This window comes from Amblyomma mixtum, chromosome 3 (genome assembly GCF_055824585.1).
Source record: "Amblyomma mixtum isolate Tamu chromosome 3, ASM5582458v1, whole genome shotgun sequence".
Lineage (NCBI taxonomy): Eukaryota > Metazoa > Arthropoda > Arachnida > Ixodida > Ixodidae > Amblyomma > Amblyomma mixtum.
The window spans coordinates 10,015,334-10,038,230 of NC_143014.1; the positions used below are offsets into that span (position 1 = coordinate 10,015,334).

Consider the following 22,897-nt stretch of genomic DNA (forward strand, 5'->3'; position numbering starts at 1 on the left):
GAGCTACTTTCTGTCGATTAACCTAAGCGTACGTGCCAGTTTTTCTCGCCTGAAGTGTATACAGATTATCGCCCTAGTCAAAGCCGCTGTCGGGTCCGGCTCAGTCGGTGGCGTGATCCTCGCAGGCCATCGCAGCGATGGCTCGCTTAATTAAAATGCATTGGATGCATTTGCAGGATGTGCTTGAAATGCATTTCAAACATATTGTATTAATTTCATATTTATTTCGCATTTTTGTCCCTATGCTTACACTGCAATGCGGATGCTTTCTAAGTATACTACGAATAATATATTGAACGTTCTTTAAAACACGTGAAAAGTACATTTTTGCACGCTTAACATATTTATAATGCATTAAAATTATACTAAATATACCCATTAAATACATTAGATTACATTAATAATACACTAAAAATACAATCCCTATGACTTACAAAAGGTCGACCTCACAGAATGATGCGGGTTAACGCTTCAACTTCACAGAACATTGTATAAGCGCAATTATCATCAATCACAATGTACTGGATAATAATGTGCGTGAGATTATAAGGTCACGTGACGGCACGGGAACGGCAAAGATACCTACACAGCAAACCATGGCGGAAGGGAACAACAAATGCTCCGACAAACGCCATACTTGGCTTGCCTTATATATACCCACCAAGGGCGACGCACTATCTTGCCCGGTGAGGCGTTTATTTGCGCAAAGTCTGTGGGCTCAAAAATTATCGGAATAGTCCCTACTGGGCGCGTTCAAATCGGAAGGCGATCTAGAACAGAATTGCTAGTCGAAACTTGCGTCAGAAATAGGTCAAGAGTCGAACTGTCAACCAACAGATACACGGGCGTCTAAGAGAGCCGGTTGACCTTGCCGGTCGTGGTCCTTTTCGCTGGCATATTCGGGCCCGGAAATACCCAAGGCGCCTTTGCCGTTATCATGCTGTCACGTCCTCCGCACGTAGTGTAAATAAGTGGTGATTACCTTCCTGCTAGAAGTTACCATAAACGAAAGGACTTCAGAACAGAAAAGGCTTGGGCAGGTTGGTAATTCATTACAACACAGTAATCATACCACGGGAACTACGCAGGCGTTCTCGTCCGGTCTCGTCTTTGTCCTGCGTTGTTCCCGCGTAATGATTACTGTGTTGCAACGAAAGGACGACAGGAAAGGGAGAGTTTTCATTGTTCCCTGAGGCGTCATTTCGAGCTATAGAGTGTTCCACGGTAGCTTGAAGTGTAATGCAAATATGACTACGCGGACTGCCCATTTCTTCGAATCGAAGTACACGTGGACGGATTAATTGCGTACTTACGAAAGCACACTTTAAAAACATCGCCAACACCAAAATGCGATTTCCCTAAACTCAATTTCGAGCATTAGGTTGTTCAAAGGCAGTGGGCTGCAAATATGCTAAGGCGGACTGCCAATTTCCTAGAATTTAGGTATTCTTTGGACGAATTAATTGCGTATTTACGGAAGTGCACTTCAAATACGTTGACAACACGCAAATGCCTTGTCCCGAAACGCGATTTCGAGCACTCGACTGTTCAACGGCAGCTTGAAGTTTGCAGCAAATACGTTTACAAGGACTGCTGCGTGTTTGTTAGAATTGAAGTATGCTTGGGATGAATTAATTTCATGTTAACGAAAGTACACTATTAATACTTTGAGAAGATGCTAAAACAGCATACATATACGTTTACAAGGACTGCCCGTTTTTTAGAATTGAAGTATACTTGGGATGAATTAATTTCATATTGAAGAAAATACACTTCTAATACATTGACCAGATGCTAAAACTGCATATATATACGTTTACAAGGACTGCCCGTTTTTTAGTATTTAAGTATACTTGGGATGAATTAATTTCATGTTAACGAAAGTACACTTTTAATACCTTGACAAGATACTAAAACTGCATATATATACGTTTACAAGGACTGCCCGATTTTAGAATTGAAGTATACTTGGGATGAATTAATTTCAAGTTAACGAAAGTACACTTTTAATACATTTACAAAATGCTAAAACTGCATACATGCACGTTAACAAGGACTGCCCGTTTTTTTAGAATTGAAGTATACTTGGGATGAATTAATTTCATGTTAACGAAAGTACACTTTTAATACATTGACAAGATGCTAAAACTGTATACATATACGTTTACAAGGACTGCCCGTTTGTTAGAATTGAAGTATACTTGGGATGAATTAATTTCATGTTAACGAAAGTACACTTTTAATACTTTGACAAGATGCTAAAACTACATACATATACGTTTACAAGGACTGCCCGTTTTTTAGAATTGAAGTATACTTGGCATGAATTAATTTCATGTTAACGAAAGTACACTTTTAATACATTTACAAAATGCTAAAACTGCATACATGCACGTTAACAAGGACTGCCCGTTTTTTTAGAATTGAAGTATACTTGGGATGAATTAATTTCATGTTAACGAAAGTTCACTTTTAATACATTGACAAGATGCTAAAACTGTATACATATACGTTTACAAGGACTGCCCGTTTGTTAGAATTGAAGTATACTTGGGATGAATTAATTTCATGTTAACGAAAGTACACTTTTAATACTTTGACAAGATGCTAAAACTGCATACATATACGTTTACAAGGACTGCCCGTTTTTTAGAATTGAAGTATACTTGGCATGAATTAATTTCATGTTAACGAAAGTACACTTTTAATACATTGACAAGATGCTAAAACTGCATACATATACGTTTACAAGGACTGCCCGTTTGTTAGAATTGAAGTATACTTCGGATGAATTAATTTCATGTTAACGAAAGTACACTTTAAATACTTTGACAAGATGCTAAAACTGCATACATATACGTTTACAAGGACTGCCCGTTTGTTAGAATTGAAGTCCACTTTGGGTGCAATAATTTCATATTTCCGAAAATATACTTTTAATACATTGACAAGATCCTAAAACTGTATACATATACGTTTACAAGGACTGCCCGTTTTTTATAATTGAAGTATACTTGGGATGACTTAATTTCATGTTAACGAAAGTACACTTTTAATACTTTGACAAGATGCTAAAACTGCATACATATCCGTTTACAAGGACTGCCCGTTTTTTAGAATTGAAGTATACTTGACATGAATTAATTTCATGTCAACGAAAGTACACTTTTAATACATTGACAAGATGCTAAAAGTGCATACATATACGTTTACAAGGACTGCCCGTTTGTTAGAATTGAAGTATACTTGGCATGAATTAATTTCATGTTAACGAAAGTACACTTTTAATACTTTGACAAGATGCTAAAACTACATATATATATATATATATGTGTGTTTACAAGTACTGCCCGCTTTTTAGAATTGAAGTATACTTGGGATGAAATAATTTTATGCTAACGAAAGTACGCTTTTAATACATTGAAAAGATGCTAAAACTGCATACATATAGGTTTACAAGGACTGCCCGTTTTTTAGAATTGAATTATACTTGGGATTAATTAATTTCATGTTAACGAAAGTGCACTTTTAATACATTGACAAGATGCTTAAACTGCATACATATACGTTTACAAGAATTGCCCGTTTGTTAGAATTGAAGTATACTTGGGATGAATTAATTTCATGTTAACGAAAGTACATTTTTAATACATTTACAAGATGCTAAAACTACGTAAATATATATATATATATATATATATATGTGTGTGTGTGTGTGTGTGTGTGTGTGTGTGTGTCTGTGTGTGTGTGTGTGTGTGTGTGTGTGTGTGTGTGTGTGTGTGTGTGTGTGTGTGTATGTGTGTGTGTGTGTGTGTGTGTGTGTGTGTGTGTGTGTGTGTGTGTGTGTGTGTGTTTACAAGGACTGCCCGTTTTTTAGAATTGAAATATACTTGGGATTAATTAATTTCATGTTAACGAAAGTGCACTTTTAATACATTGACAAGATGCTTAAACTGCATACATATACGTTTACAAGAATTGCCCGTTTGTTAGAATTGAAGTATACTTGGGATGAATTAATTTCATGTTAACGAAAGTACATTTTTAATACATTTACAAGATGCTAAAACTACGTAAATATATATATGTGTGTGTGTGTGTGCGTGTGTGTGTGTGTGTGTGTGTGTGTGTGTGTGTGTGTGTGTGTGTGTGTGTGTCTGTGTGTGTGTGTGTGTGTGTGTGTGTTTACAAGGACTGCCGGCTTTTTAGAATTGAAGTATACTTGTGATGAATTAATTTCATGTTAACGAAAGTACACTTTTAATACATTGAAAAGATGCTAAAACTGCATACATATAGGTTAACAAGGACTGCCCGTTTTTTAGAATTGAAGTACGCTTTGGGTGTAATAATTTCATATTTCCGAAAATACACTTTGATTACATTGACAAGATGCTAAAACTTGTTACATATACGTTTACAAGGACTGCCCGTTTCTTAGAATTGAAGTATACTTGGGATGAATTAATTTCATGTTAACGAGAGTACACTTTTAATACATTGACAAGATGCTAAAACTGCATACATATACGTTTACAAGGACTGCCCGTTTGCTAGAATTGAAGTATACTTGGGATGAATTAATTTCATGTTAACGAAAGTACACTTTTAATACACTGACAAGATGCTAAAACTGCATACATGTTTTCTGACGTATTTGAAAAGTGCTCGAAGTATGCTTTAAGTGAGGTATTTTTGACATATATTAAATATATTTCAAATACCAAGCATGAAATTTCAGGAACGTATTTCCTACTTATTTTTAGTGCATTCATGAATACAAAATATGTATCAAATACAATTTCAATAGCCCACCGTATATTCCAAACGTATTAGTTTTTGCTAAGGGCAGTGTCGCTCGACTGGGAGCGAGTAGTAGAGTGATAGTTTTGAAATGATACGGCCTGGTTAATTAGTAAGAAATTACTACAACGCTAAACTTACTTGGCTGAAAACAACAGAAATGCAGATTCTAAAACTTTCGTGTTAAAATTTTTGCGCTCACGCTAACGGTAAAAAAGCTTATCTCTCGTCCCATCGGACGTATCTGTGACGCGTCAGTGCGCCGCGACTGCCCGCGGCAAGCAATCACGCAGTCTATGCTGTGCAGCTCAAGGCCCTGGAAAAGCTATGTTTAAAAACAATTTGCTCTGGCAGTGATTACGCACTTCCTTGTCTGAGTGCAGATGACTTCGTACCAGATCTCCGGTGTGGCTCGGATGAGATCCTGACAATGGCCGACAGGTGTGCCAGTCGTCCGCTTGAGTACAGCGCCGCATCGATTCTTGTACAACCGACGTGAGTCGCAGGCCTATGCCCGCTCGGATCCCGTCTGTTGGAGGACATGCAGATCCACGGAGCAATTGCGGCCATTTCGCCGCTGTCGTGTTCAGCTTGCCCGGCGAGGCAAACAAGTGATGCGCCAACGATGCATGGTGCACTGCAGCCGCAACTTGAGCGCAGATGGACATATGGGCTGATAGCGTGGCAAAAAGCATTCTTAGAGAACGGAAAAGTCATTTTTCATGCAATGGTTTGCGGCAGTTTTAAGAGGACATAAGTTATGCGGCGCAGTCGCGCGCCCGCGAGCAACACCCATCTCTATCAGGCGCAATTAAACGTGCAAAACTGTGCAAGAAAAATGAATTTTCATCAGCTGTGGCCGCATGTCAGTGCCTGTGATCGGAAGCTTGCACGTTGAGAAGTACGAAAATTACTTAAGATTATTGATCAGCGCTGCGATATCGGCAGACAGTCGTTAACTGGGGCGATATATTTATAAATACGCAGCTGTACCTACTACTTTTTGCGTTACGCCCGCAAAGAGTTCCGATAACCATTCCAAAGTTGTGTTGCAAAAAAATTCCACATTTAGGCAGAATGTGAGCGGTTTAGAGTAGCATATGTAAACAAGTGCCAACACGGCGTTTTCGGGCTCACAAGTGCAGCTCGAGGGTTGTGTGGTGCACCATCGAAGACTACTCTAGCAAAGGAAAGAAGGGAGCCACCGCGCGCATGCTGCCGGGTGGCGCCATCTGGGCCTACCTGAGGAGGATGCCAGAGTGTCGGGGCGCACGTGGGACGCACGTGGATCGGCCCCGCCGCCATTGGGCCCCGGTCGCCCCGCCCCCCCTCGGGGCGGGGCCTGCGGGGGGCGGGGCGCGGTCGTCACCTGTTGGCGGCACCCCCTCCCCCGGCGGTCTCCAGAGGGGGCAGTCCTATGGGAGGCGCCTGTTACGGGGCGCGCAGTGTGCTCACAAAAGCGGACCCCCGGAGGTTTGGCGGCGTCAAATCGGCCCAGCGCGCTGTCAGCCGGCGCTCCCTCCGGGCCATGGGCGGCAGCAGCTGAAGCACGCCGATGTTCGGCCTGCAGGACGGCCTGAGGGGCCCCATGGCCGGCCTCAAGGAAGAGCCGCTGGCGCCCCTGCGCGCCGCCGGCTGGATGCAGCCCGCCATGCTCGACCAGTCCTCCAGGTGAGCGCCTTCCGCCACGTGGAGGAGGCACCTGCGCTCTTCATGCACAAGTGTCCGAGGCTGCGAGCGGGAATATTCTGCAGATGATGCTTTTCTATACGTTGCAGCTCAATAAGGGCATTTTTATTGTTCAAACTGATGCAAGCCGTGGGGCCAAGTACACATGTATTTACTATTTATTGCGTAGGTTTTACAATTAGCTTAGGCAGTGGCAATGAGAGATGAAGAAAAACAACATGCACCCTTGTTGTTTTTCTTTCATCTTTTTCGCCTCATTTCCGCCTTTGGGCTATGAACGCCTTTCCATGGCTGAGCAGAGCACTCACTATTAATACGCGCTTGAGTTACCTGCTGGAGAGGAAGGCACCGAGCAAGACCGCATTTCTTCTCCTTCTCTTTGACAAGGCGCTAAGAGGAAACTTTATTTCATCCAAGCGCCGCATGAAGAATTATTGCAATGGCGTGCCCTTGGCTGTTTTCGTTGGACGAAAGCGGCAGTTACTCCGGCCATTCCGACTTGTCTTGCGTTCTTTTCTGACGCATGGCATCGTCTGAAACGCCGTTTGAAAAGTCAAGAAGCAGTGCATTCAGCATGTAGGCTCGGTTGCGTTAAAATACACAGTTTAGAAAAAAAAACTGCCTTAAGAGCGAATTTCTATCGCACTTTTCAGCGAACAGGACAACGACTCGCGGAAAACTGCTTTTTTTGCATTTTTGCTAGAATTTCGGTTCCGCTTGGTGACATGCAAAAAACGGGGCTTGTGGACATCGGCCCTGCTTTGTGGGGGAGGTCCCCCGTGGCAAGGCTTTGCGCGTACGAGTGAGCCGATCTCTGGGAGCATGCAACACCTGGGGTACTTTTGGAGAGTGAAACTTCTTTGTACAATAGGGCCACCTACGGATGACAGTCGGATACACCTCAAGCGGCTTTTCCGCCGACTAAGGAACCCCTTTGCCAGCCGATTCTACTAGAGTGACTAACCCGTATTGGACACTCCTTGCATTGTGATGTGAATCGGCCGACGCCATTGGCTGGGAAGGGCGACCTATGACGGGGAAAAGCCGCTTCATTTTTTAGTTGCATCTGACTACAGTGTCTAACGAGAGATGGAAAACAATTACTCTTTAGCTTTCGAGCAGACTGACAATGTTTGTCCTTTACTGTGCAGAATAGGGACCCAAGGAGGGCATTTTTTCCCCTTCACACTGTGTGAAACCCCGGTAACAGAAGGGAGCAGCAGAGCTCAGCATACACGTGTCGTTTGGAGAAATAGCGGCATTTACGGCGCAAAATCTTGTGTGAAAGATATTAAATAAAAGATAAGCAAGTCACTGCTCTGGAGTGTGGCTGCATGAATGAGGTGAGGGGGGAAATCACCTCCTCCAGCCGAAAGCGCCTTCTCTCCCCGTCTGGAAGATGTCCGAGGAGACGCACAAAAAATCGTCATTCACTGCAGTCCATTGCCCTCAAAACTATTTCAGTCGGCGGCAGCATATTTCTCTTTTAGTTTCGGTTTCAGTCGTGCCATATTAGTTGAGTTGCAAGGAGAACTGCCATCTTTTTCGGTGATTTCTCGCACAAGATTTCAATCCCGAATGTCAACTGCGACAAAAGAGACAACCGTAAACAGCAGGGCATTCAACAGTGTTTTTTTGGCTCCTTTTCTTCTTGATAGGAGCGTCTAACCAGGAGGATGTGTTCTGTGGATAATTTATTACAACACCGGGCTTACGCACGGGTGTCCTCAGACTGATTGGTCGCTTGCTGCTCGATGCGAAAGACAGTGCTGGGCTTTCGCTCCCCGTGAAAGTAGGGGCAATTAACGCTAGCCTTGGGGCACGCAGAAATACGCCCGGGGGGGCGAGCTTTAATGCCGATCGATCTTTTAATCTTTGTGGCAGAAGCTTTGTGCCTCAGGGGGACAATGTTTCCGAGCTCGGCTATCAAAATCTGGCCGTTCTATAGTATAGCGTATAACTTAACAAATGCCATTCGGTAACTCTGGCTACGGTCCGCGATGTCCTGTACTACTCCGATGGCTAATTTCAACGGTAAGCGAAATTAACTTTTCGACGTTTGGCCGCCATATCAAAGAAGCGTTGCATCGATATTCTCTTGGAAGCAGGAAAAGTTTTCTCAACTTTTGTGTCCTCAAATCATCTCTGAAGGGCGCGAAATGGAAAAATAATTACCTCTGGGGAAAAAATGGACGCGAAGGAGGCGCTTCATGCCCAGCAGACAAAAGCATCCGATTTTCATCCATTGTGGGACTTCGCCGCAGCAGTCTGCACAGCCTTGCTTCCTTTCGGCGTCTTTCCCCATTGGTTGTCTATGGCAGTCTTGACTGCTCGGGGCAGGCGATGGAAAACGTAAAGAGAGAGCTTTCCCTACGCGTCACAAGAATTTACCATCAATATTTCCTTAGCAGAACCTTATAATATTTCCAAATTCGAAGGTTTTCTCCGAGAATGTTGGACATGCATGATAAGCATATAAACGACAGAATAAAATAGGTGCGGAAAAAAATTTCACGGCAAGTATTTAATCGCAATTCGAGGGTCTTGAAGGCTATTCCTGAATTTTCTGCCCTCTATATACCACTGCCTTGGAATCTGGTCGTGTTTTTTCATTCAACATATATCTTGTGCGCGCTTTCCCGTGGCCTAAATGAAGTGCATCTCTTCCACGGTCAGCTACAAGGTCTTCAGTCAGACTTAGTAGCAGGCCAATATGGAGTATATATATATATATATATATATAATTTTATTGGACTTTCTTCTTATTGGATCAAAGTCAGTTGCTGTGCATTTCACTGTGGTCGGGCCGGAAGGGGGTGAGGCTGAAAAAAGAAGACCTTAGCACATTGTCACCATTTGCAGCACGTATTATTACGAAATGTGCGGCTGTTTCATTGCCTTAAGAGGCAGCCGGGGACTTTGGGCGGCCTTCTCGCGGGTAGCGACGCCGCTCTCCTTCCGAGGCGTTCCTGTCGAATCGTTCCGAGGGTCGCTCCACTAAGCCTCTCTGACATCGTTACTTTTTATTTGTTGACTACTCTCGCGCACTTCGACTGCCGCAATCAGCAGCAGGAAATGGTCGCTCGTCTCCTTGGCTCTACTGCTGTCAGTCGTTTCGTTGGCTACTAACGTGGAAAGGATGGAAAATCGCTTAGAGGCAAGCGGAACACCACACGCTCATTTTCAGAGGGAGGGTTGCCCTCATCTTTTCGCCAATACATCGTGAGCCCTCGAATGTGAAGGCGACAAGGCACAGCCACCTTTCGAGTTGCCTCTTAGGAGCGATAATTTTAGATGACACCACAATACTAGCCGCTTGTCTGCTTTCTAGTTAAGCGCGTTGCAGTAACGTTTTCTTTGCCGCCATTATATGGGACCAGGGGCAGTTAGTTTACGTGCTAGTTTGAAGTACGTACTTATTTTGTAAGGTCCCGCTAACGCAGCATTTTCTTTGCATGATATTTTTGATATTGGTTTGGCGTTAACATTCTCAACCCTCGTGTAAGCAAAAGGCTCCTTCAACACTTTTGCAAAGAATTCCACGGTGTCACAGAGATGCAGATTCAGAAAGGGTCGAGACACAAAAGATTGCCTTCGACGCCAACTGAAGGGGCCTCTCGTCGCAGAGCATTGCTTCCATGGGGCATGCTCTTGTGATGCGACATCGTGCGCAGGAGGAATTGCCTGCTTGGGCGGAGGCGCAAGGGAGATCCTTCGACGGGTGCGGGCCGCCGTTGATCTGCACCTTACCGGCATTCGCTGATTGGCAGGTCTCGAGTGGCCTTCTTCTGCCTCCGGTGTTCTGTTGGATTGTGTTCCCAGCACAATTCATGGACTCCAGTGCTCGCTTGCACGCAGCAAATAGCAAATAGTCTGGCTGCCAGTGTTGGCTCTGAGGAAAGGCGCATCTCGTGTGTGGATACCTCAATCTCTCTTCGCGGTGCCAGCGGAGAAATTGAGGCCCTTATGCGCCTTTCCAACGGAGGGTTTATTTAAACTGCGAATGCGGCTCTGCCGTTGTGCCCCTAAACAGCTTTGGCTCTCAGAAAACAAAGGCGTGATCCTAGTCCTTTTGGGGGTAAATCACTTGTGTCGCCACTGTGGTGCCCGGCTGCTCAGGTGAAGGACGCGGGTTCGATCGCAGCATTTCGATGGAGGCGAAAGGCTAAAGGCCCGTCTACTGGCGATGTCAGTGCACGTTAAAGGGGTGGAGACACCAAATTTTGAAGCTATAAAAAGCCTGCTATGGGATTCCTATGTATGCAAGGGCACTCACAGCCAGGTGTTGGAGGCAACAAACGTTTACAAAATATTTTAATTCGGTTCCAAAGTTCACCTAAATGCTCACTCTCACGATCTAGACCCATCGCTAGCGCCATCAACCATGACGTCACAAGGGGTGTAGAAAAATTAGTTTTAGTGACGTCATACCAAAATACAGTGACGTACGATGAGCGGGGCACAGCCGCGTGAGCGCAGTCGACGCACCAGCGAGCCGCGTTTGCTGCTAACCGCCACTCGCTCGGTTTGCGGCGCGCCGTTGCGAACAGCGTCGCAACGTCCGATTGCAGCTCGTTGCCTACGTCCGGCCTGCTAGATGTCAACGGCGGGCCGCTCGCGGCAACAACGACGGGAAGCGGCAGCCAATGCGAGTGCGGAGAGCGGCAGCGTCATGATGACATAAGGCGCACTCCTTGGAGCCGGGCCGCCTGTGCCAGTCTTCGTGCCGAACGCCGGCATCTGAAGAACGCGATAGTATTGTTTGTTCACGTTCATAGCAAACCCTGGGATATATGAATATCAACAATGCATCGTTTCTGACGACCGTTGGCAAATACCGAGTTCCTGGTAGAAGTGATGACTGCGATGCAAGCAAATTTCATCCCATAGCCGGTTTTGTGCTGCTGCTGCCTGGTGCGGTTCGCCTGCCGTCTGCTAGCTCTGTTGCTGAAGACGTCGTGGAAATCGAACATATCTTTTATTATGGGACGAGTTCGCAATAAAGGGGTGCCGAGCGGAACACGTTTCTGAGCGCTGGCCAGTCCCGAAGTGCCATCAGCTGCGGAGTCGATGCTAAAGCAGCTAGGCCTAGCGACGACTAGGGCAGTCAGCCGTCTGGGACCATCGCGCAGGTCGTCGGCCGGCGTTGCCGCAGGCAGTGTCGCTGCCGAAAGATCCACTTTTAGCACAGTCATGCTGTCGTATCTCGAATCTAGAAAGCATCCTTTCTGGTAGCATGGCTGTTTCGTATTTTTGTGTGCGGACGTGAAGTACGCCGGCCGAGTCTGCTGGCCGGTAGGTCAGCCTGGATACCGTCTGCCGACGTCATAAAAGCGAGCTAAAGAGTGTTCTTGACGTAAATAATAAACCATGGGACAAGAAATGTGAAAAAAGTGTCATTTTTGAGGATCGCTGACCAATACTGAGCTGCTGGTAGAGGTAACAACTGTGATATGAGCAAATTTCTTGCCACAACCGCGCCTAGCAGCTGCCGCTGGCGCGACGTTGGGGTCCGGCTCGCTTGGCGCCCGCTAGCTACGCTGCCGAAGGCGTCGGGGAGATTGACCATACTATTATTTTATTGTGAGATAATTCTGTTAACACTACAGCTTTTTCTGAAAAGTAGGCCTTTTATTATAGCGCAACCGACTTCCGAAGCGCCGGCCGCTTGCTAAACAGGCTATAGGCCTAGCGACGACCACGGCAGCCAGGCAGCAGCAGAGCTCGTCGCCCGGAGCGCCCGCGAGCGCTGCCGTTGCCGAAAGCTCCCAACATAAGCAGACATGCTTTGTCGCTGCTCGAGTATAGCTGGCAGTTCTGATAACAAGGCGATCTTCTCTTTTCTTGTGATATTTGTACACCATCCTAAGCAGCGCTCAGGTACTGCTGCACGGCAGCGAAGTGTGACACCGGTTGTGGGCGCAGCTTGGGTAGAGCGGCGCAGCGATGCATCCTGGCATTTTGCAAAGTGTTTCGCATCCTCACACGAACCCGCTAAGGCGATATTAGCGTGCGAACAAAAAAAAGTCGATGTCCTCACTCATTGGAATCACATCTGTCAGAATCCGAGCTGCTGGGACTAGACATGCAGTTGTTTGTTTTCATGCACTGGTCAGCACGTGTGTGAGAAAGCAAACGATGCAGCAGTAGGTGCGTCACAACTTTTGTGGGCCCACGTGACCAAGCGAAGCAGTTGATCTTCCCCCTCTGTGACGTCACTGTACAACTCGGCGTTCCGAAACCGAAAATCGCTCACCTGAAAATGCTATAATAAATTATTCACTGTGAATATATGAATCTTTGAGTGTGTATCATGCTTCCTGGAGCCATAAGAAACGTTTGAAACTAAGAACGCGCGAACCACAAATTTGGTGTCTCCACCCCTTTAAAGAACCCAGGTGTTGGAAATTTTCAGAGCCCTCCACTAAGGGCCGATTCACACGACGGTCCGTTCGCCCGCGGCCCGCGCATCACGTGTTCATACGCCCCTAAAAACTGGCTTGCGATCCTATGGCGTCAGGCGGATGCGCGGACCAAAAGAGCAGACGACGCTCTGGCTGTACCACAGTTGCCAGTAGACAGCACGGCAGCGCTGGTCAAACCCAGGGCTGTGCGATTGAATGGAAGAAAGACTTTATTGCAATGCAGAGTAAGTACTGCGAAGCGGGTGCGGCCCTTTGTCCAATTCTTTAATGGCCTGGGCCGTCTTGCTAGCCCAGTTTCCAGAGCTGTAGCGCACGCATCTTCGCGGGCCGCCGCTAGTCCCCGCGAGGGGAGAGGCACCTGAGCTTCCTAGCTTGACTGCAGTCCGCGGGCCGACAGCGCCCCTCTCAGTGTGGTGACGCATGAGCACGTAGCGCGCGGGTCGCAAGCAAAGAGGCTGTCGTGCGAATCGGTCTTAAAGGGACTATGAAATAAATTAATTAAGATTACGTAAAGCAGACGGGAGATAGGCATTCCATCACTCGTCACCCCAGCGCAAAAATTTTTGAGCTAGCATCAAGAACAACGAAGTTAGAGACGATTAAAAATTATGCTCCTCCTTTTCCCCCTCAACTCGTACTCGCGGGGCACCAGAAAAAAAATAAAGAAAACAGCTCTGGGACTGGGCTCTGCCCATGAATACGTCATTCGCTGGCGTTCGGTTTGCGACTTCCGGTTGTCGCACCCAGCACCCCAGCAGCAGCGTCTCTCCGGTCTCTCTTCGTCTTCCCGGATTGTGGCGCGCGTCGGATTGCTTTGCTTGTCACTGCGACAAAGGCACTGCGAGTGGCTCCCGAACTGCCGACAGAAAAAGGCGGCAGAGGTAGCGCGGCGGCACAAGCAGACGATTTTCACGGCTACCGGAAGTGTGCCCGTGACGTCGTGGCTCCGGCGAATGACAGCGTGTGGTGGCCTGCCGACGTCACGGGACTAGTGGCGCCTATTTTCGCGATTTTAGTTTCAAAATCGGTCTCTATGAACACACCAATCGGCCCGGGAATTTAAAGAAACACGGTTTTAAAAATTCTTAATAAATTACCGGCTCAGCTCCGAAGACTCATACATGTGTGAATGCTTCTTAGCAACATTTATAAGCACTGAAAATATTTACAAGCGACTTTTAATTCGTTGCATAGTCCGTTTCAGGCGTCCCTCATAGCCTTAGTCGCTTTGGGAGGTTAAATCCCCCATCATGTAACCTTATTGTCTAAGCTGCAGCATTACGGAATACGCGGTAGTGCAAATCGTCTCCTCTCCTCATACCTTCAAAACAGGTGCCAGTATGTCAGCCATAACAATCACAATTCCGACGTAAGAACCATCACTTCCGGCGTACCGCAAGGGAGTATTCTTGGACTTCTGCTATTTGTTGTTTATATTAACAACATTTTTTCTCCTCAGAACACAGCTACCTGGGTTGGGTACGCGGATGATACTGCTATGTTTTCAGAGGGGCAAATGCTGATTATGTAGTCTGTTCGGCAAATCACGCTTTATCATTAGTTAGAGACTGGTCGCAAAGAAATTACCTGTGGTTGAATACCAAAAAAAAACTCAAGCTATTCTTTTCCGTACTAGGAACACAAAAGTAAACATCAAGGGCAAAATTCTTTTAGACTGCGAAGAGGTAAGCACAGTTAATGGAATTAAGACTCTTGGCGTAACATTCTCGGAAACTCTAAGTTGGAACAATCATGTTGATGCGCTTTGCAACAAACTTAATGTTTGCGGGATACTAAATAGACACTGCAACTTCTTGCCAACAGCAGTTAAGCGCTTGATTTATAACGCACTATTTTTGTGGTGGTCAAAATTTCCGGAGCCCTCCACTACGGCGTCTCTCATAGCCTTAGTCGCTTTGGGACTTTAAACCCCATAAACCAAACCAAGCTATTTTTGTCGACACTTAACTACTGCCATTTAGTCTGCTCAACTACTTCGAAAGAAAACATACAGAAACTTAAAATCTGCAAGAAACGTGCCTTGCGTGCCATTGCTAATATCCCTTGTCATGCACACACTTCCGATTACTTCTTGCGCTTTAAGCGTCTTCCCATGGAACGCATTTGTCCTTGACGCCTAGCGTGTACATATCGCTCATACGTATCGGCGTGCAATCACAGCACCCTGAATTTGTTAAGCCTTCGCCCCCGCACTTACATTTACAATACACGTCATAGTGACGCATAGGTGGTGCCTCACTGTCGTACAGAGTACGGTCGCCAGTCCATTTCGTATCATGCTGCTGTTCTTCTAAATAGTCTTGCGCTCATTCATACCTACCCGGAAAAGTTGTCATTACGAGCGCTACATGCACATTTCCTTACAGCCAACATCACATGATTCTCTTGTATGATTGTGTTTTGTGTTTTCTTGGTGCCTTTCTTTTATTGATGCTTTGTTTTGGGGTAAAAAGTCTTCTAATTTCTACTACCACTAAAGGTTACGTTTTCCAGAATATTAAAAACTTAAAATTATTAAACTGAACGTGTTTCAATCTGAGTGAGTTTGAAATTTTCTACGTTTCAAACCTGATGTGTTTTAGAATGTGTGTTTCGAATGTATTTCAAACTGCATGTGCTTTCATGTGGAGTGTTTTTGTTCTGCAGGGTGCAAATTTTAGGTCTCTCAGATGAAGTGTGAAATTAAATCCTCTGCACGAGCACTACTGCCGAACTGTACAGAGGGGCCGGGCCCGCCACCCCTCCTTGAGAGAGGAAGAAATTAAAGACGATGGGCGGTTTTTGAGTAAAGTTATGCCCATGCACGTTGTGTAACTGTTCCGCTTACGATAGCCCTAACTTGCACTGCCACTAAGCGAAACATTACTCCAGGGAGAGGTTAAGTGTTAGTCTGAAGATGGTATAAGCATATTTTTGCATTAAAGGTGCAAGTTGACACACTGCGTGGGTAAATTTATGCCACATCCAGAAGTGGAAGGCTACACTCTTAAAAAAAAGTTAGTAAAAAGTTAGTAAATGGGTAGTAAAAAGGTAGTAACTGCAGCAGTTACTAACTCTGACATCGTTTTACTACTTTTTGCTGACTACTTACTACCCTCTTCAAAGTATAGTTAGTAAAAGTAGCCCTTGCTACCTTTTTACTAACTGTGGTCGCCAGTTACTACCTTGTTAGTAACCGTTCCTTTTACCCCAAAATAAAGTCAAAATAAAGTCAAAGAATGTGACTGACGCCGACTGTCAAGCCAATAAATTGGTTTTATAATTAAACATTTCTGCAGGGGCATGCGGTTAGGTAGATTAAGCTGTTTCTACAATATCCACTTCATAATTAAAGCTGGTATCCTAGCTCAACCGGTACGAGCAACTAGCCCGTAAATGAGAGCCTGCTTTACGGAGTATACAAGCCTGAGAAAGATTTCCCTACATGTGCACCCGCAGTGCGCGAGTGTGACTCTTCCTGATTTGTGCTTTTCCTGCATTCTGAATCTGTGTGCGCGCGGTAAGGTTGTTATGCCATCATCATGTTGATGCCGCATAATCTCTACATGTAATGCGCGGTAGCCTTAAACCTAAGTGTGTGATTTACTGCCAGCACGCTCTGATAGCTCTGTCTGGAATCCGGAATTAGTCAAATTGACTGTGAAGCTTCTTTGTTTTTCGAGTACGCACAAATTTGACAAGCCATGCCAGCACACCGTACGAAGAACCTAGCAGCATATGCGAGTTTGTATTCATGTTCTTTGTAAATACTACTAGCTTCCCGTTACTAACTGCGGGTAGCAGCCGTTACTAACTCAATGGGTTAGTAACTGTTGCTAACCTCCCCGTTACTAACTGCAGTTACTAACAGGGTAGTAACATATCTGACAACCAGTTACTACCCCAAAGTTAGTAAGTACTATTGCCTTTATTCTAAGAGTGTACCATATAAAAAATTAAACTTATACCGTGACGAAGAGAGCGAAGCTTGCACCTCTGTTGTGCGAACTTTCACTTCCCGTTATTAATAATTATTTAGTTAGTTCACTTCCCATTAATGAACTGCAACAAGTTTGTGCCTGTGATGGCATTTTTTGGGTGAATCCCATTAACGGCGCATTATGCGCAGTTTAAATCGCTGGAGAAAGACTTGGACATGACACAAAGGATATAGAGTAGACATTTTAGGGTACCACTGCTGGAAAACAAGGAAAAGCTTCAAGCTAAAATTGAAATGATAGCGAGGCCAAGCTACACATCTGAAGCATCTTTTCTACTCATGTATTGATGAGGTGATGTCACACAGACAAAATTGTACGGAGAGTTACAATAAGGGAAGCTTTTACTCAGGTTCATAGCCTATTTCGTACTACGCCTCTACATGGGCAAAGAGCTTTAGGTACGGAACTGTGCCCTCAAGACTACATGACCTACACACATTCTCCTTCTAATGCATTCTTTCCGCTTCAAAAAAATAAAATTCGACTCTTTATATGCGTTCAGGCAACAATTGCGGCATATGCAACAGCGGTAATTCTCATGAATTTGCCTCAGAACTAAGCCTTTCTATGGAGTCCTCTCCTTAACCCCTGCAATTACGGGCGAAAGAAACGAAACTGCAGCGACGCAGTGTATTTTTGAGTCCCGCGGCTGCATGCTTTTGCCGTTCCCCACCACAGCTCGCTAAACGATGAAACAACGGCCCCAGAAGTTGGACTCGCCCTTCGTGAACGAGATAACTGGGGTCCTGTTGCATAACTATGTGCATTAACATGATGTGCAGCTTCATCTGAGCTCTCGTCGAGCATTCGCACTGAAATATCAAGTATTTAAAATTATGTTTCTCGACAAATCTTCAAGTTTTACGGGATCTGTCAGAAGAGTTTCATCCAATTGAAGCATTGCGCGTTTCTGCGTTTATTCGGAAGGTTGCTCCTTTGAATGTGGTGTACCAAAATGCGAATGGCGGCTCCGGAGCTCATGAGATATTTCCACAGAGCGGTTTCGGAGAAACTGTGACATGCGCGTGCTTGGAAATGAACGCCTTCTCTGAATGCCTTTCTTTCCTCCCGCTATTTACATTCAGCGGAATCAAAGACGTACGTAGTTTGAGCGAGATGCGGCTCGCAAGTGACTATATGGCTCCGCTTCATTACACAAACGAAGAAAATCAACACCTCCGACTCCTTATGGCCGTAGAGAAAACCCGCTAGCAGTTAGGCAATTTGGACAGAGCAAACTCCTGCCAGAAAGAGTACAGTACACTCTATTAGATAGAATACCACTTAGAGTATAGAACAGTAGAATGTAACCATTATATAAACCCTTTTTAGATCCTTCGCAAAATTAAATTCTAGGTACTGAACGACAGCACGCAAGAATGACTAATAAAGTTTCGTTTCATATTGCGTAAATCATCTGCAGGCTGCCTGGGCATAATTAAATTTTAGGTTCATTCAGTGGTGGAAATAAGAACTGATACTGGTGCATGTGAGCTCTTGGAAATTACTCGCATCAGTGAAAACCACACTTCTGCTGAAAAAGTGAGTGTGAACAGTGAAAACAATGTTCGCAGCCTTGCACAGTTGCAAATTATATTTAGTTTTCAGTGCATAAACTGGGTGCTATTTATATTAGCTTGGTAGCATGGCACCCAGCCAAGCATTACCGTAAGCGTGTCTTTTTTTTTCAGACCTTTCCCAAACATGATAATTGCATGGAACACCCTTCAAATTATGGCAATGTGGCTGAACTCCAGCCTATTTTTGCAGAAAAAATAACCTCATTTATCCTGTAGTCAATGAGGAGAGGGCATCATTTTCCACATCCATCGCCTGCCACAAAAATTCTTTCCCTTGCTCCAAGACACCCAACTGCTGCAACATTGGAATACCGGGGCTGCACAGCATAGCATTCACTGGTGGACATCAAGAACTTGCTACAGCGCAACAACACGCACACAAGTCTAGTCTTCTCAGGGCGAGTGACAGCGCCTGTGCATCCCTCTAGGTTGGCTGCAATAGATAGCATTAGCGTAATGGTAGCCATGTTCGTTGCTAAGTCTACACAATGGCACACGCGCCCTCAGAAAACACCAGGCATGTTTTGAGAATGAGAAGCTGCAACATTTTTGTTCGAATTTTGTCCGCAACACCACTTCTTTAGAAATGGCATAACTGGCAGAGTGTTCTAAGTTACACTAGACAGCTGCTGCCACAGTGAGTGTACACATTAGCATTCTACAAGGGAATCGCTGGGTACCAATGATGTTTCATCAAAGGTTGACATGCCCAACAATTCTGGTCATAGGCATTTTTCACTGGGAAACCATTTATCCGCAGATTACCTGAATACAGTCGTGCATTTTTTCCTGTTAATGTTCTTGCTTTAGTCAAAAGAGTTCCCCGTTGGTTCTCTAATGCAGTCTTAACTGTTCGATGCGATTGATGGAAACGCTTTCAAAAAAGATTTTCCTACATTGTGGGAATCCTGGCTTTCCGCCGTCGCCTTTGCGCGGCTGTGCCGGCCTCCCGCGTTGTTTCTCCTCTTTCCCTTGCTCCCGCCTCAGGCGGTGGAGAGGCGGCTGGGTGACTAATCACTGTCATTTAGCCACAGCTCCGCCCCGGCTCCCCAAGGGCCTTTGCCATTGGCGCCTTTTGGCGGGAATTCGGGACCCGCTTTGGGGCGGCCGCGCACCGCGCGACCGTCCGAGCGGGGCCCAGAGAGACATCCCTCCGAGACAGCGTAAGGTGCGTACGCTACTGTTTTGTCCGTGCCGGCCTTTGCCGTTCGGACCAGTGCATACTCGAGCTCGCCCGCACGTGTCCTCTGACCTGCAGCGGCTCGAGCCTGTCCAGCGGGGTCCAGCGACCTCCGACAGGCGTACCTTGCGTTGATTGCCCACTCTCTCTCGCAACCGGCCCAACGGTCGACACGAGAGAGATCACAGCACTGCCGCGGGGACATTCTCCTGCAGCGGCGCGCATTGCTCGAGTCGCTTCGTGCGCGCAGCGGAGCCTTGCTCCTCGCGCGCCCCCGGGACGGGGTGACGATTGAGTGTGTGTGTACTGCTGAAGGACGACGTGAATAAACGTCTCCTTGGTGAACTTGGAGGCCTATTTCTTTGCGGCGAATCGCTCTCCTCCCAGCGGAGGTTGAGTGCGCTGCATTGGTGTCCCAGGGTGTGTGTGGTGACGGCTGATCGGGGCCCTTGGCTCGCGCGAAGCTCGAACCCGCGGTGGTTGGTGGCCTGTGTCCACTTAGAAACCCACAACTGGCGCCCCACGTTGGGCGCCAGTTGTGGGTTTCTACGTGGACACAGGCCACCAACCACCGCGGGTTCGAGCTTCGCGCGAGCCAAGGGCCCCGATCAGCCGTCACCACACACACACTGGGACACCGATGCGGTGCACTCAACCTCCGCTGGGAGGAGAGCGATTCGCCGCAAAGAAATAGGCCTCCAAATTCACAAAGGAGACGTTTATTCACGTCGTCCTCCAGCAGTACACACACACTCAATAGTCACCCCGTCCCGGGGGCGCGCGAGGAGCAAGGCTCCGCTGCGCGCACGAAGCGACTCGAGCAATGCGCGCCGCTGCAGGAGAATGTCCCCGCGGCAGTGCTGTGATCTCTCTCGTGTCGACCGTTGGGCCGGTTGCGAGAGAGAGTGGGCAATCAACGCAAGGTACGCCTGTCGGAGGTCGCTGGACCCCGCTGGACAGGCTCGAGCCGCTGCAGGTCAGAGGACACGTGCGGGCGAGCTCGAGTATGCACTGGTCCGAACGGCAAAGGCCGGCACGGACAAAACAGTAGCGTACGCACCTTACGCTGTCTCGGAGGGATCTCTCTCTGGGCCCCGCTCGGACGGTCGCGCGGTGCGCGGCCGCCCCAAAGCGGGTCCCGAATTCCCGCCAAAAGGCACCAATGGCAAAGGCCCTTGGGGAGCCGGGGCGGAGCTGTGGCTAAATGACAGTGATTAGTCACCCAGCCGCCTCTCCACCGCCTGAGGCGGGAGCAAGGGAAAGAGGAGAACCAACGCGGGAAGCCGGCACAGCCGCGCAAAGGTGACGGCGGAAAGCCAGGATTCCCACAACATAGATGAATGGACTATTAACTTCGATATTCCAATAGGTATCTTAAAAATTTCCAATTGTCAAAATATTGCTTCCCGACTATGTTGGGCATGAACATAATTAACGTAATGCATGACAATGACAACTAAGGAAAGAAGAACTATGTTGTTACTCCTTGAAAGATTCAAAACTTTCAGAGAAGAAAAGGCTTAGAAACATACAGAGAGATCAAGCTTATCTTGCAGTGACATCATACTTATAGTCTATACTCTCCCACAAGTATACTGACTGGTGGCCTGAACTTTAACTGAGACTATTAAAGAGTCTATGCAACGAATCAAAAGTCGCTTGTAAATGTTTTCAGTGCTTAGAAATGATGCTAAAAAGCATTCACACCAAATATGAGTCTTCGGAGCTGAGCCGGCAATTTATTATGAATTTTTAAAAACCATGTTTTTTTTTTAAATTTGCGGGCCGATTGGTGTCTTCGTAGTGACCGATTTTTAAACTAAAATCGTGAAAATAGACGTCACTAGTCCCGTGACGTCATTAGGCTACCACTCGCTGTCATTCGCTGGAGCCACGGCAACCACGACGTCACGGGCACACTCGTCACGGAAAATCGACTGCTCGTGCAGCCGCGCGACCCCCTCGGGCAAACGTGAGCCAGGGCATTGCCTTCGCGCATACGGTTTCAATGTACCTCTGGTGCCTCTTTCTGTCGGTAGTCCGGGAGCCACTCGCAGTGATTCTGTCGCAGTGACAAGCAACGAAATCCGACGCGCGCCGCAATCCAGGAAGGCGAAGAGAGACCGGAGAGACGCTGGCGATGATTCTGCTGGGGTGGTGGGTGCGACAACCGGAAGTCGCTAGCGGAACGTTAGCGAATGACGTATTCATGGGCGGGGCCCAGTCCCAGAGATGTTTTCTTTATTTTTTGGGGGGTGCCCGCGTGTACGAGTTGCGGGCGGAGAGGAGGAGCGTAATTTTTATTCGTCTAAAACTTCTTTGTTATTGATGCTAGCACAAAAATTCTTGCGCTGGGGTGACGACTGATGGAATGCCTATCTCCCGTCTGCGTTACGTAATCTCAATTAATTTATTTCATAGGCCCTTTAACTGAGACTATTAAATCCAAGGGAATATTTTGTACAGGCGCCCAAATCTTTAGCTGGCGTGCGCGAGCGGCGACTTTTCTGTTCGTCAGCGCCGTATGACGGAGCGAAGTTGGAAATAGGATGAGGCTAAGCGCATGCTCACAAAGCACGCTCAGCTGGGGCCGTCGTCTGCTAAGCTGTTCCTTATTAAGGACGTCACCCCTTATTAACGCGTTTCGACGAGCAGACAGCGTGAGTAGGCCAACGGTTTTGCTCGCATTTTACGCTGCGAAGAACAGCGTTGTAGCAACCAAGCGACGAAATAAATCTGAAAGACATGCCGAACACGCCAAATCATGCGATAAGCCGGAGAACATGGGTCGTTATCATTATGAATGGAGAACATGGGTCATTATCGTTATGAAAGGGTTATCACTAGCTCTGGCAACAATCAGCAAATCTTCTTCTTTTGTTTTCCTGATAAGGTAGCGAGGAGCATCTTCGATCCGGCTTTCGTCCCAGTAGGCACGTATGATTCTGCCCACTGAAGTCCCAGCCACTCCAGTTGATTTAGCATCTCCTTCTGCGATGAGCCGCCCAAGGACATCCCTATAATTCGGAGTCTTCTCGCTTGACATACACGGAGTGGAATCTTGATAACTGTTCCGAACTGCTGCGAGCACGGCTGCAGAGCAGCTTCACTTCAGTTTCACAGCGGCCTTTTAGTTTCGTCGCCACGCTGAAGCATAAAGCACGCTGAGTGTTGATAAGCGCCCTTCGTTCAGATGAAAAAAAAGCTTTCGCGTCAGCA

General features: G+C 46.6%; 1 protein-coding gene across 1 annotated transcript in view; it reads left to right on the forward strand.

The window, feature by feature from the left end:
* Nucleotides 1-6,307: 6,307 nt before the first annotated feature.
* Nucleotides 6,308-22,897, forward strand: part of kn (EBF transcription factor knot) — a 399,411-nt gene continuing 382,821 nt past the window's right edge. Inside the window, exon 1 of the mRNA XM_089578123.1 lies at nucleotides 6,308-6,474. Within this exon, the coding sequence (XP_089434249.1) occupies nucleotides 6,359-6,474 (116 nt within the window). The 5' untranslated portion in view covers nucleotides 6,308-6,358. The remainder of the gene's footprint in view (nucleotides 6,475-22,897) is intronic.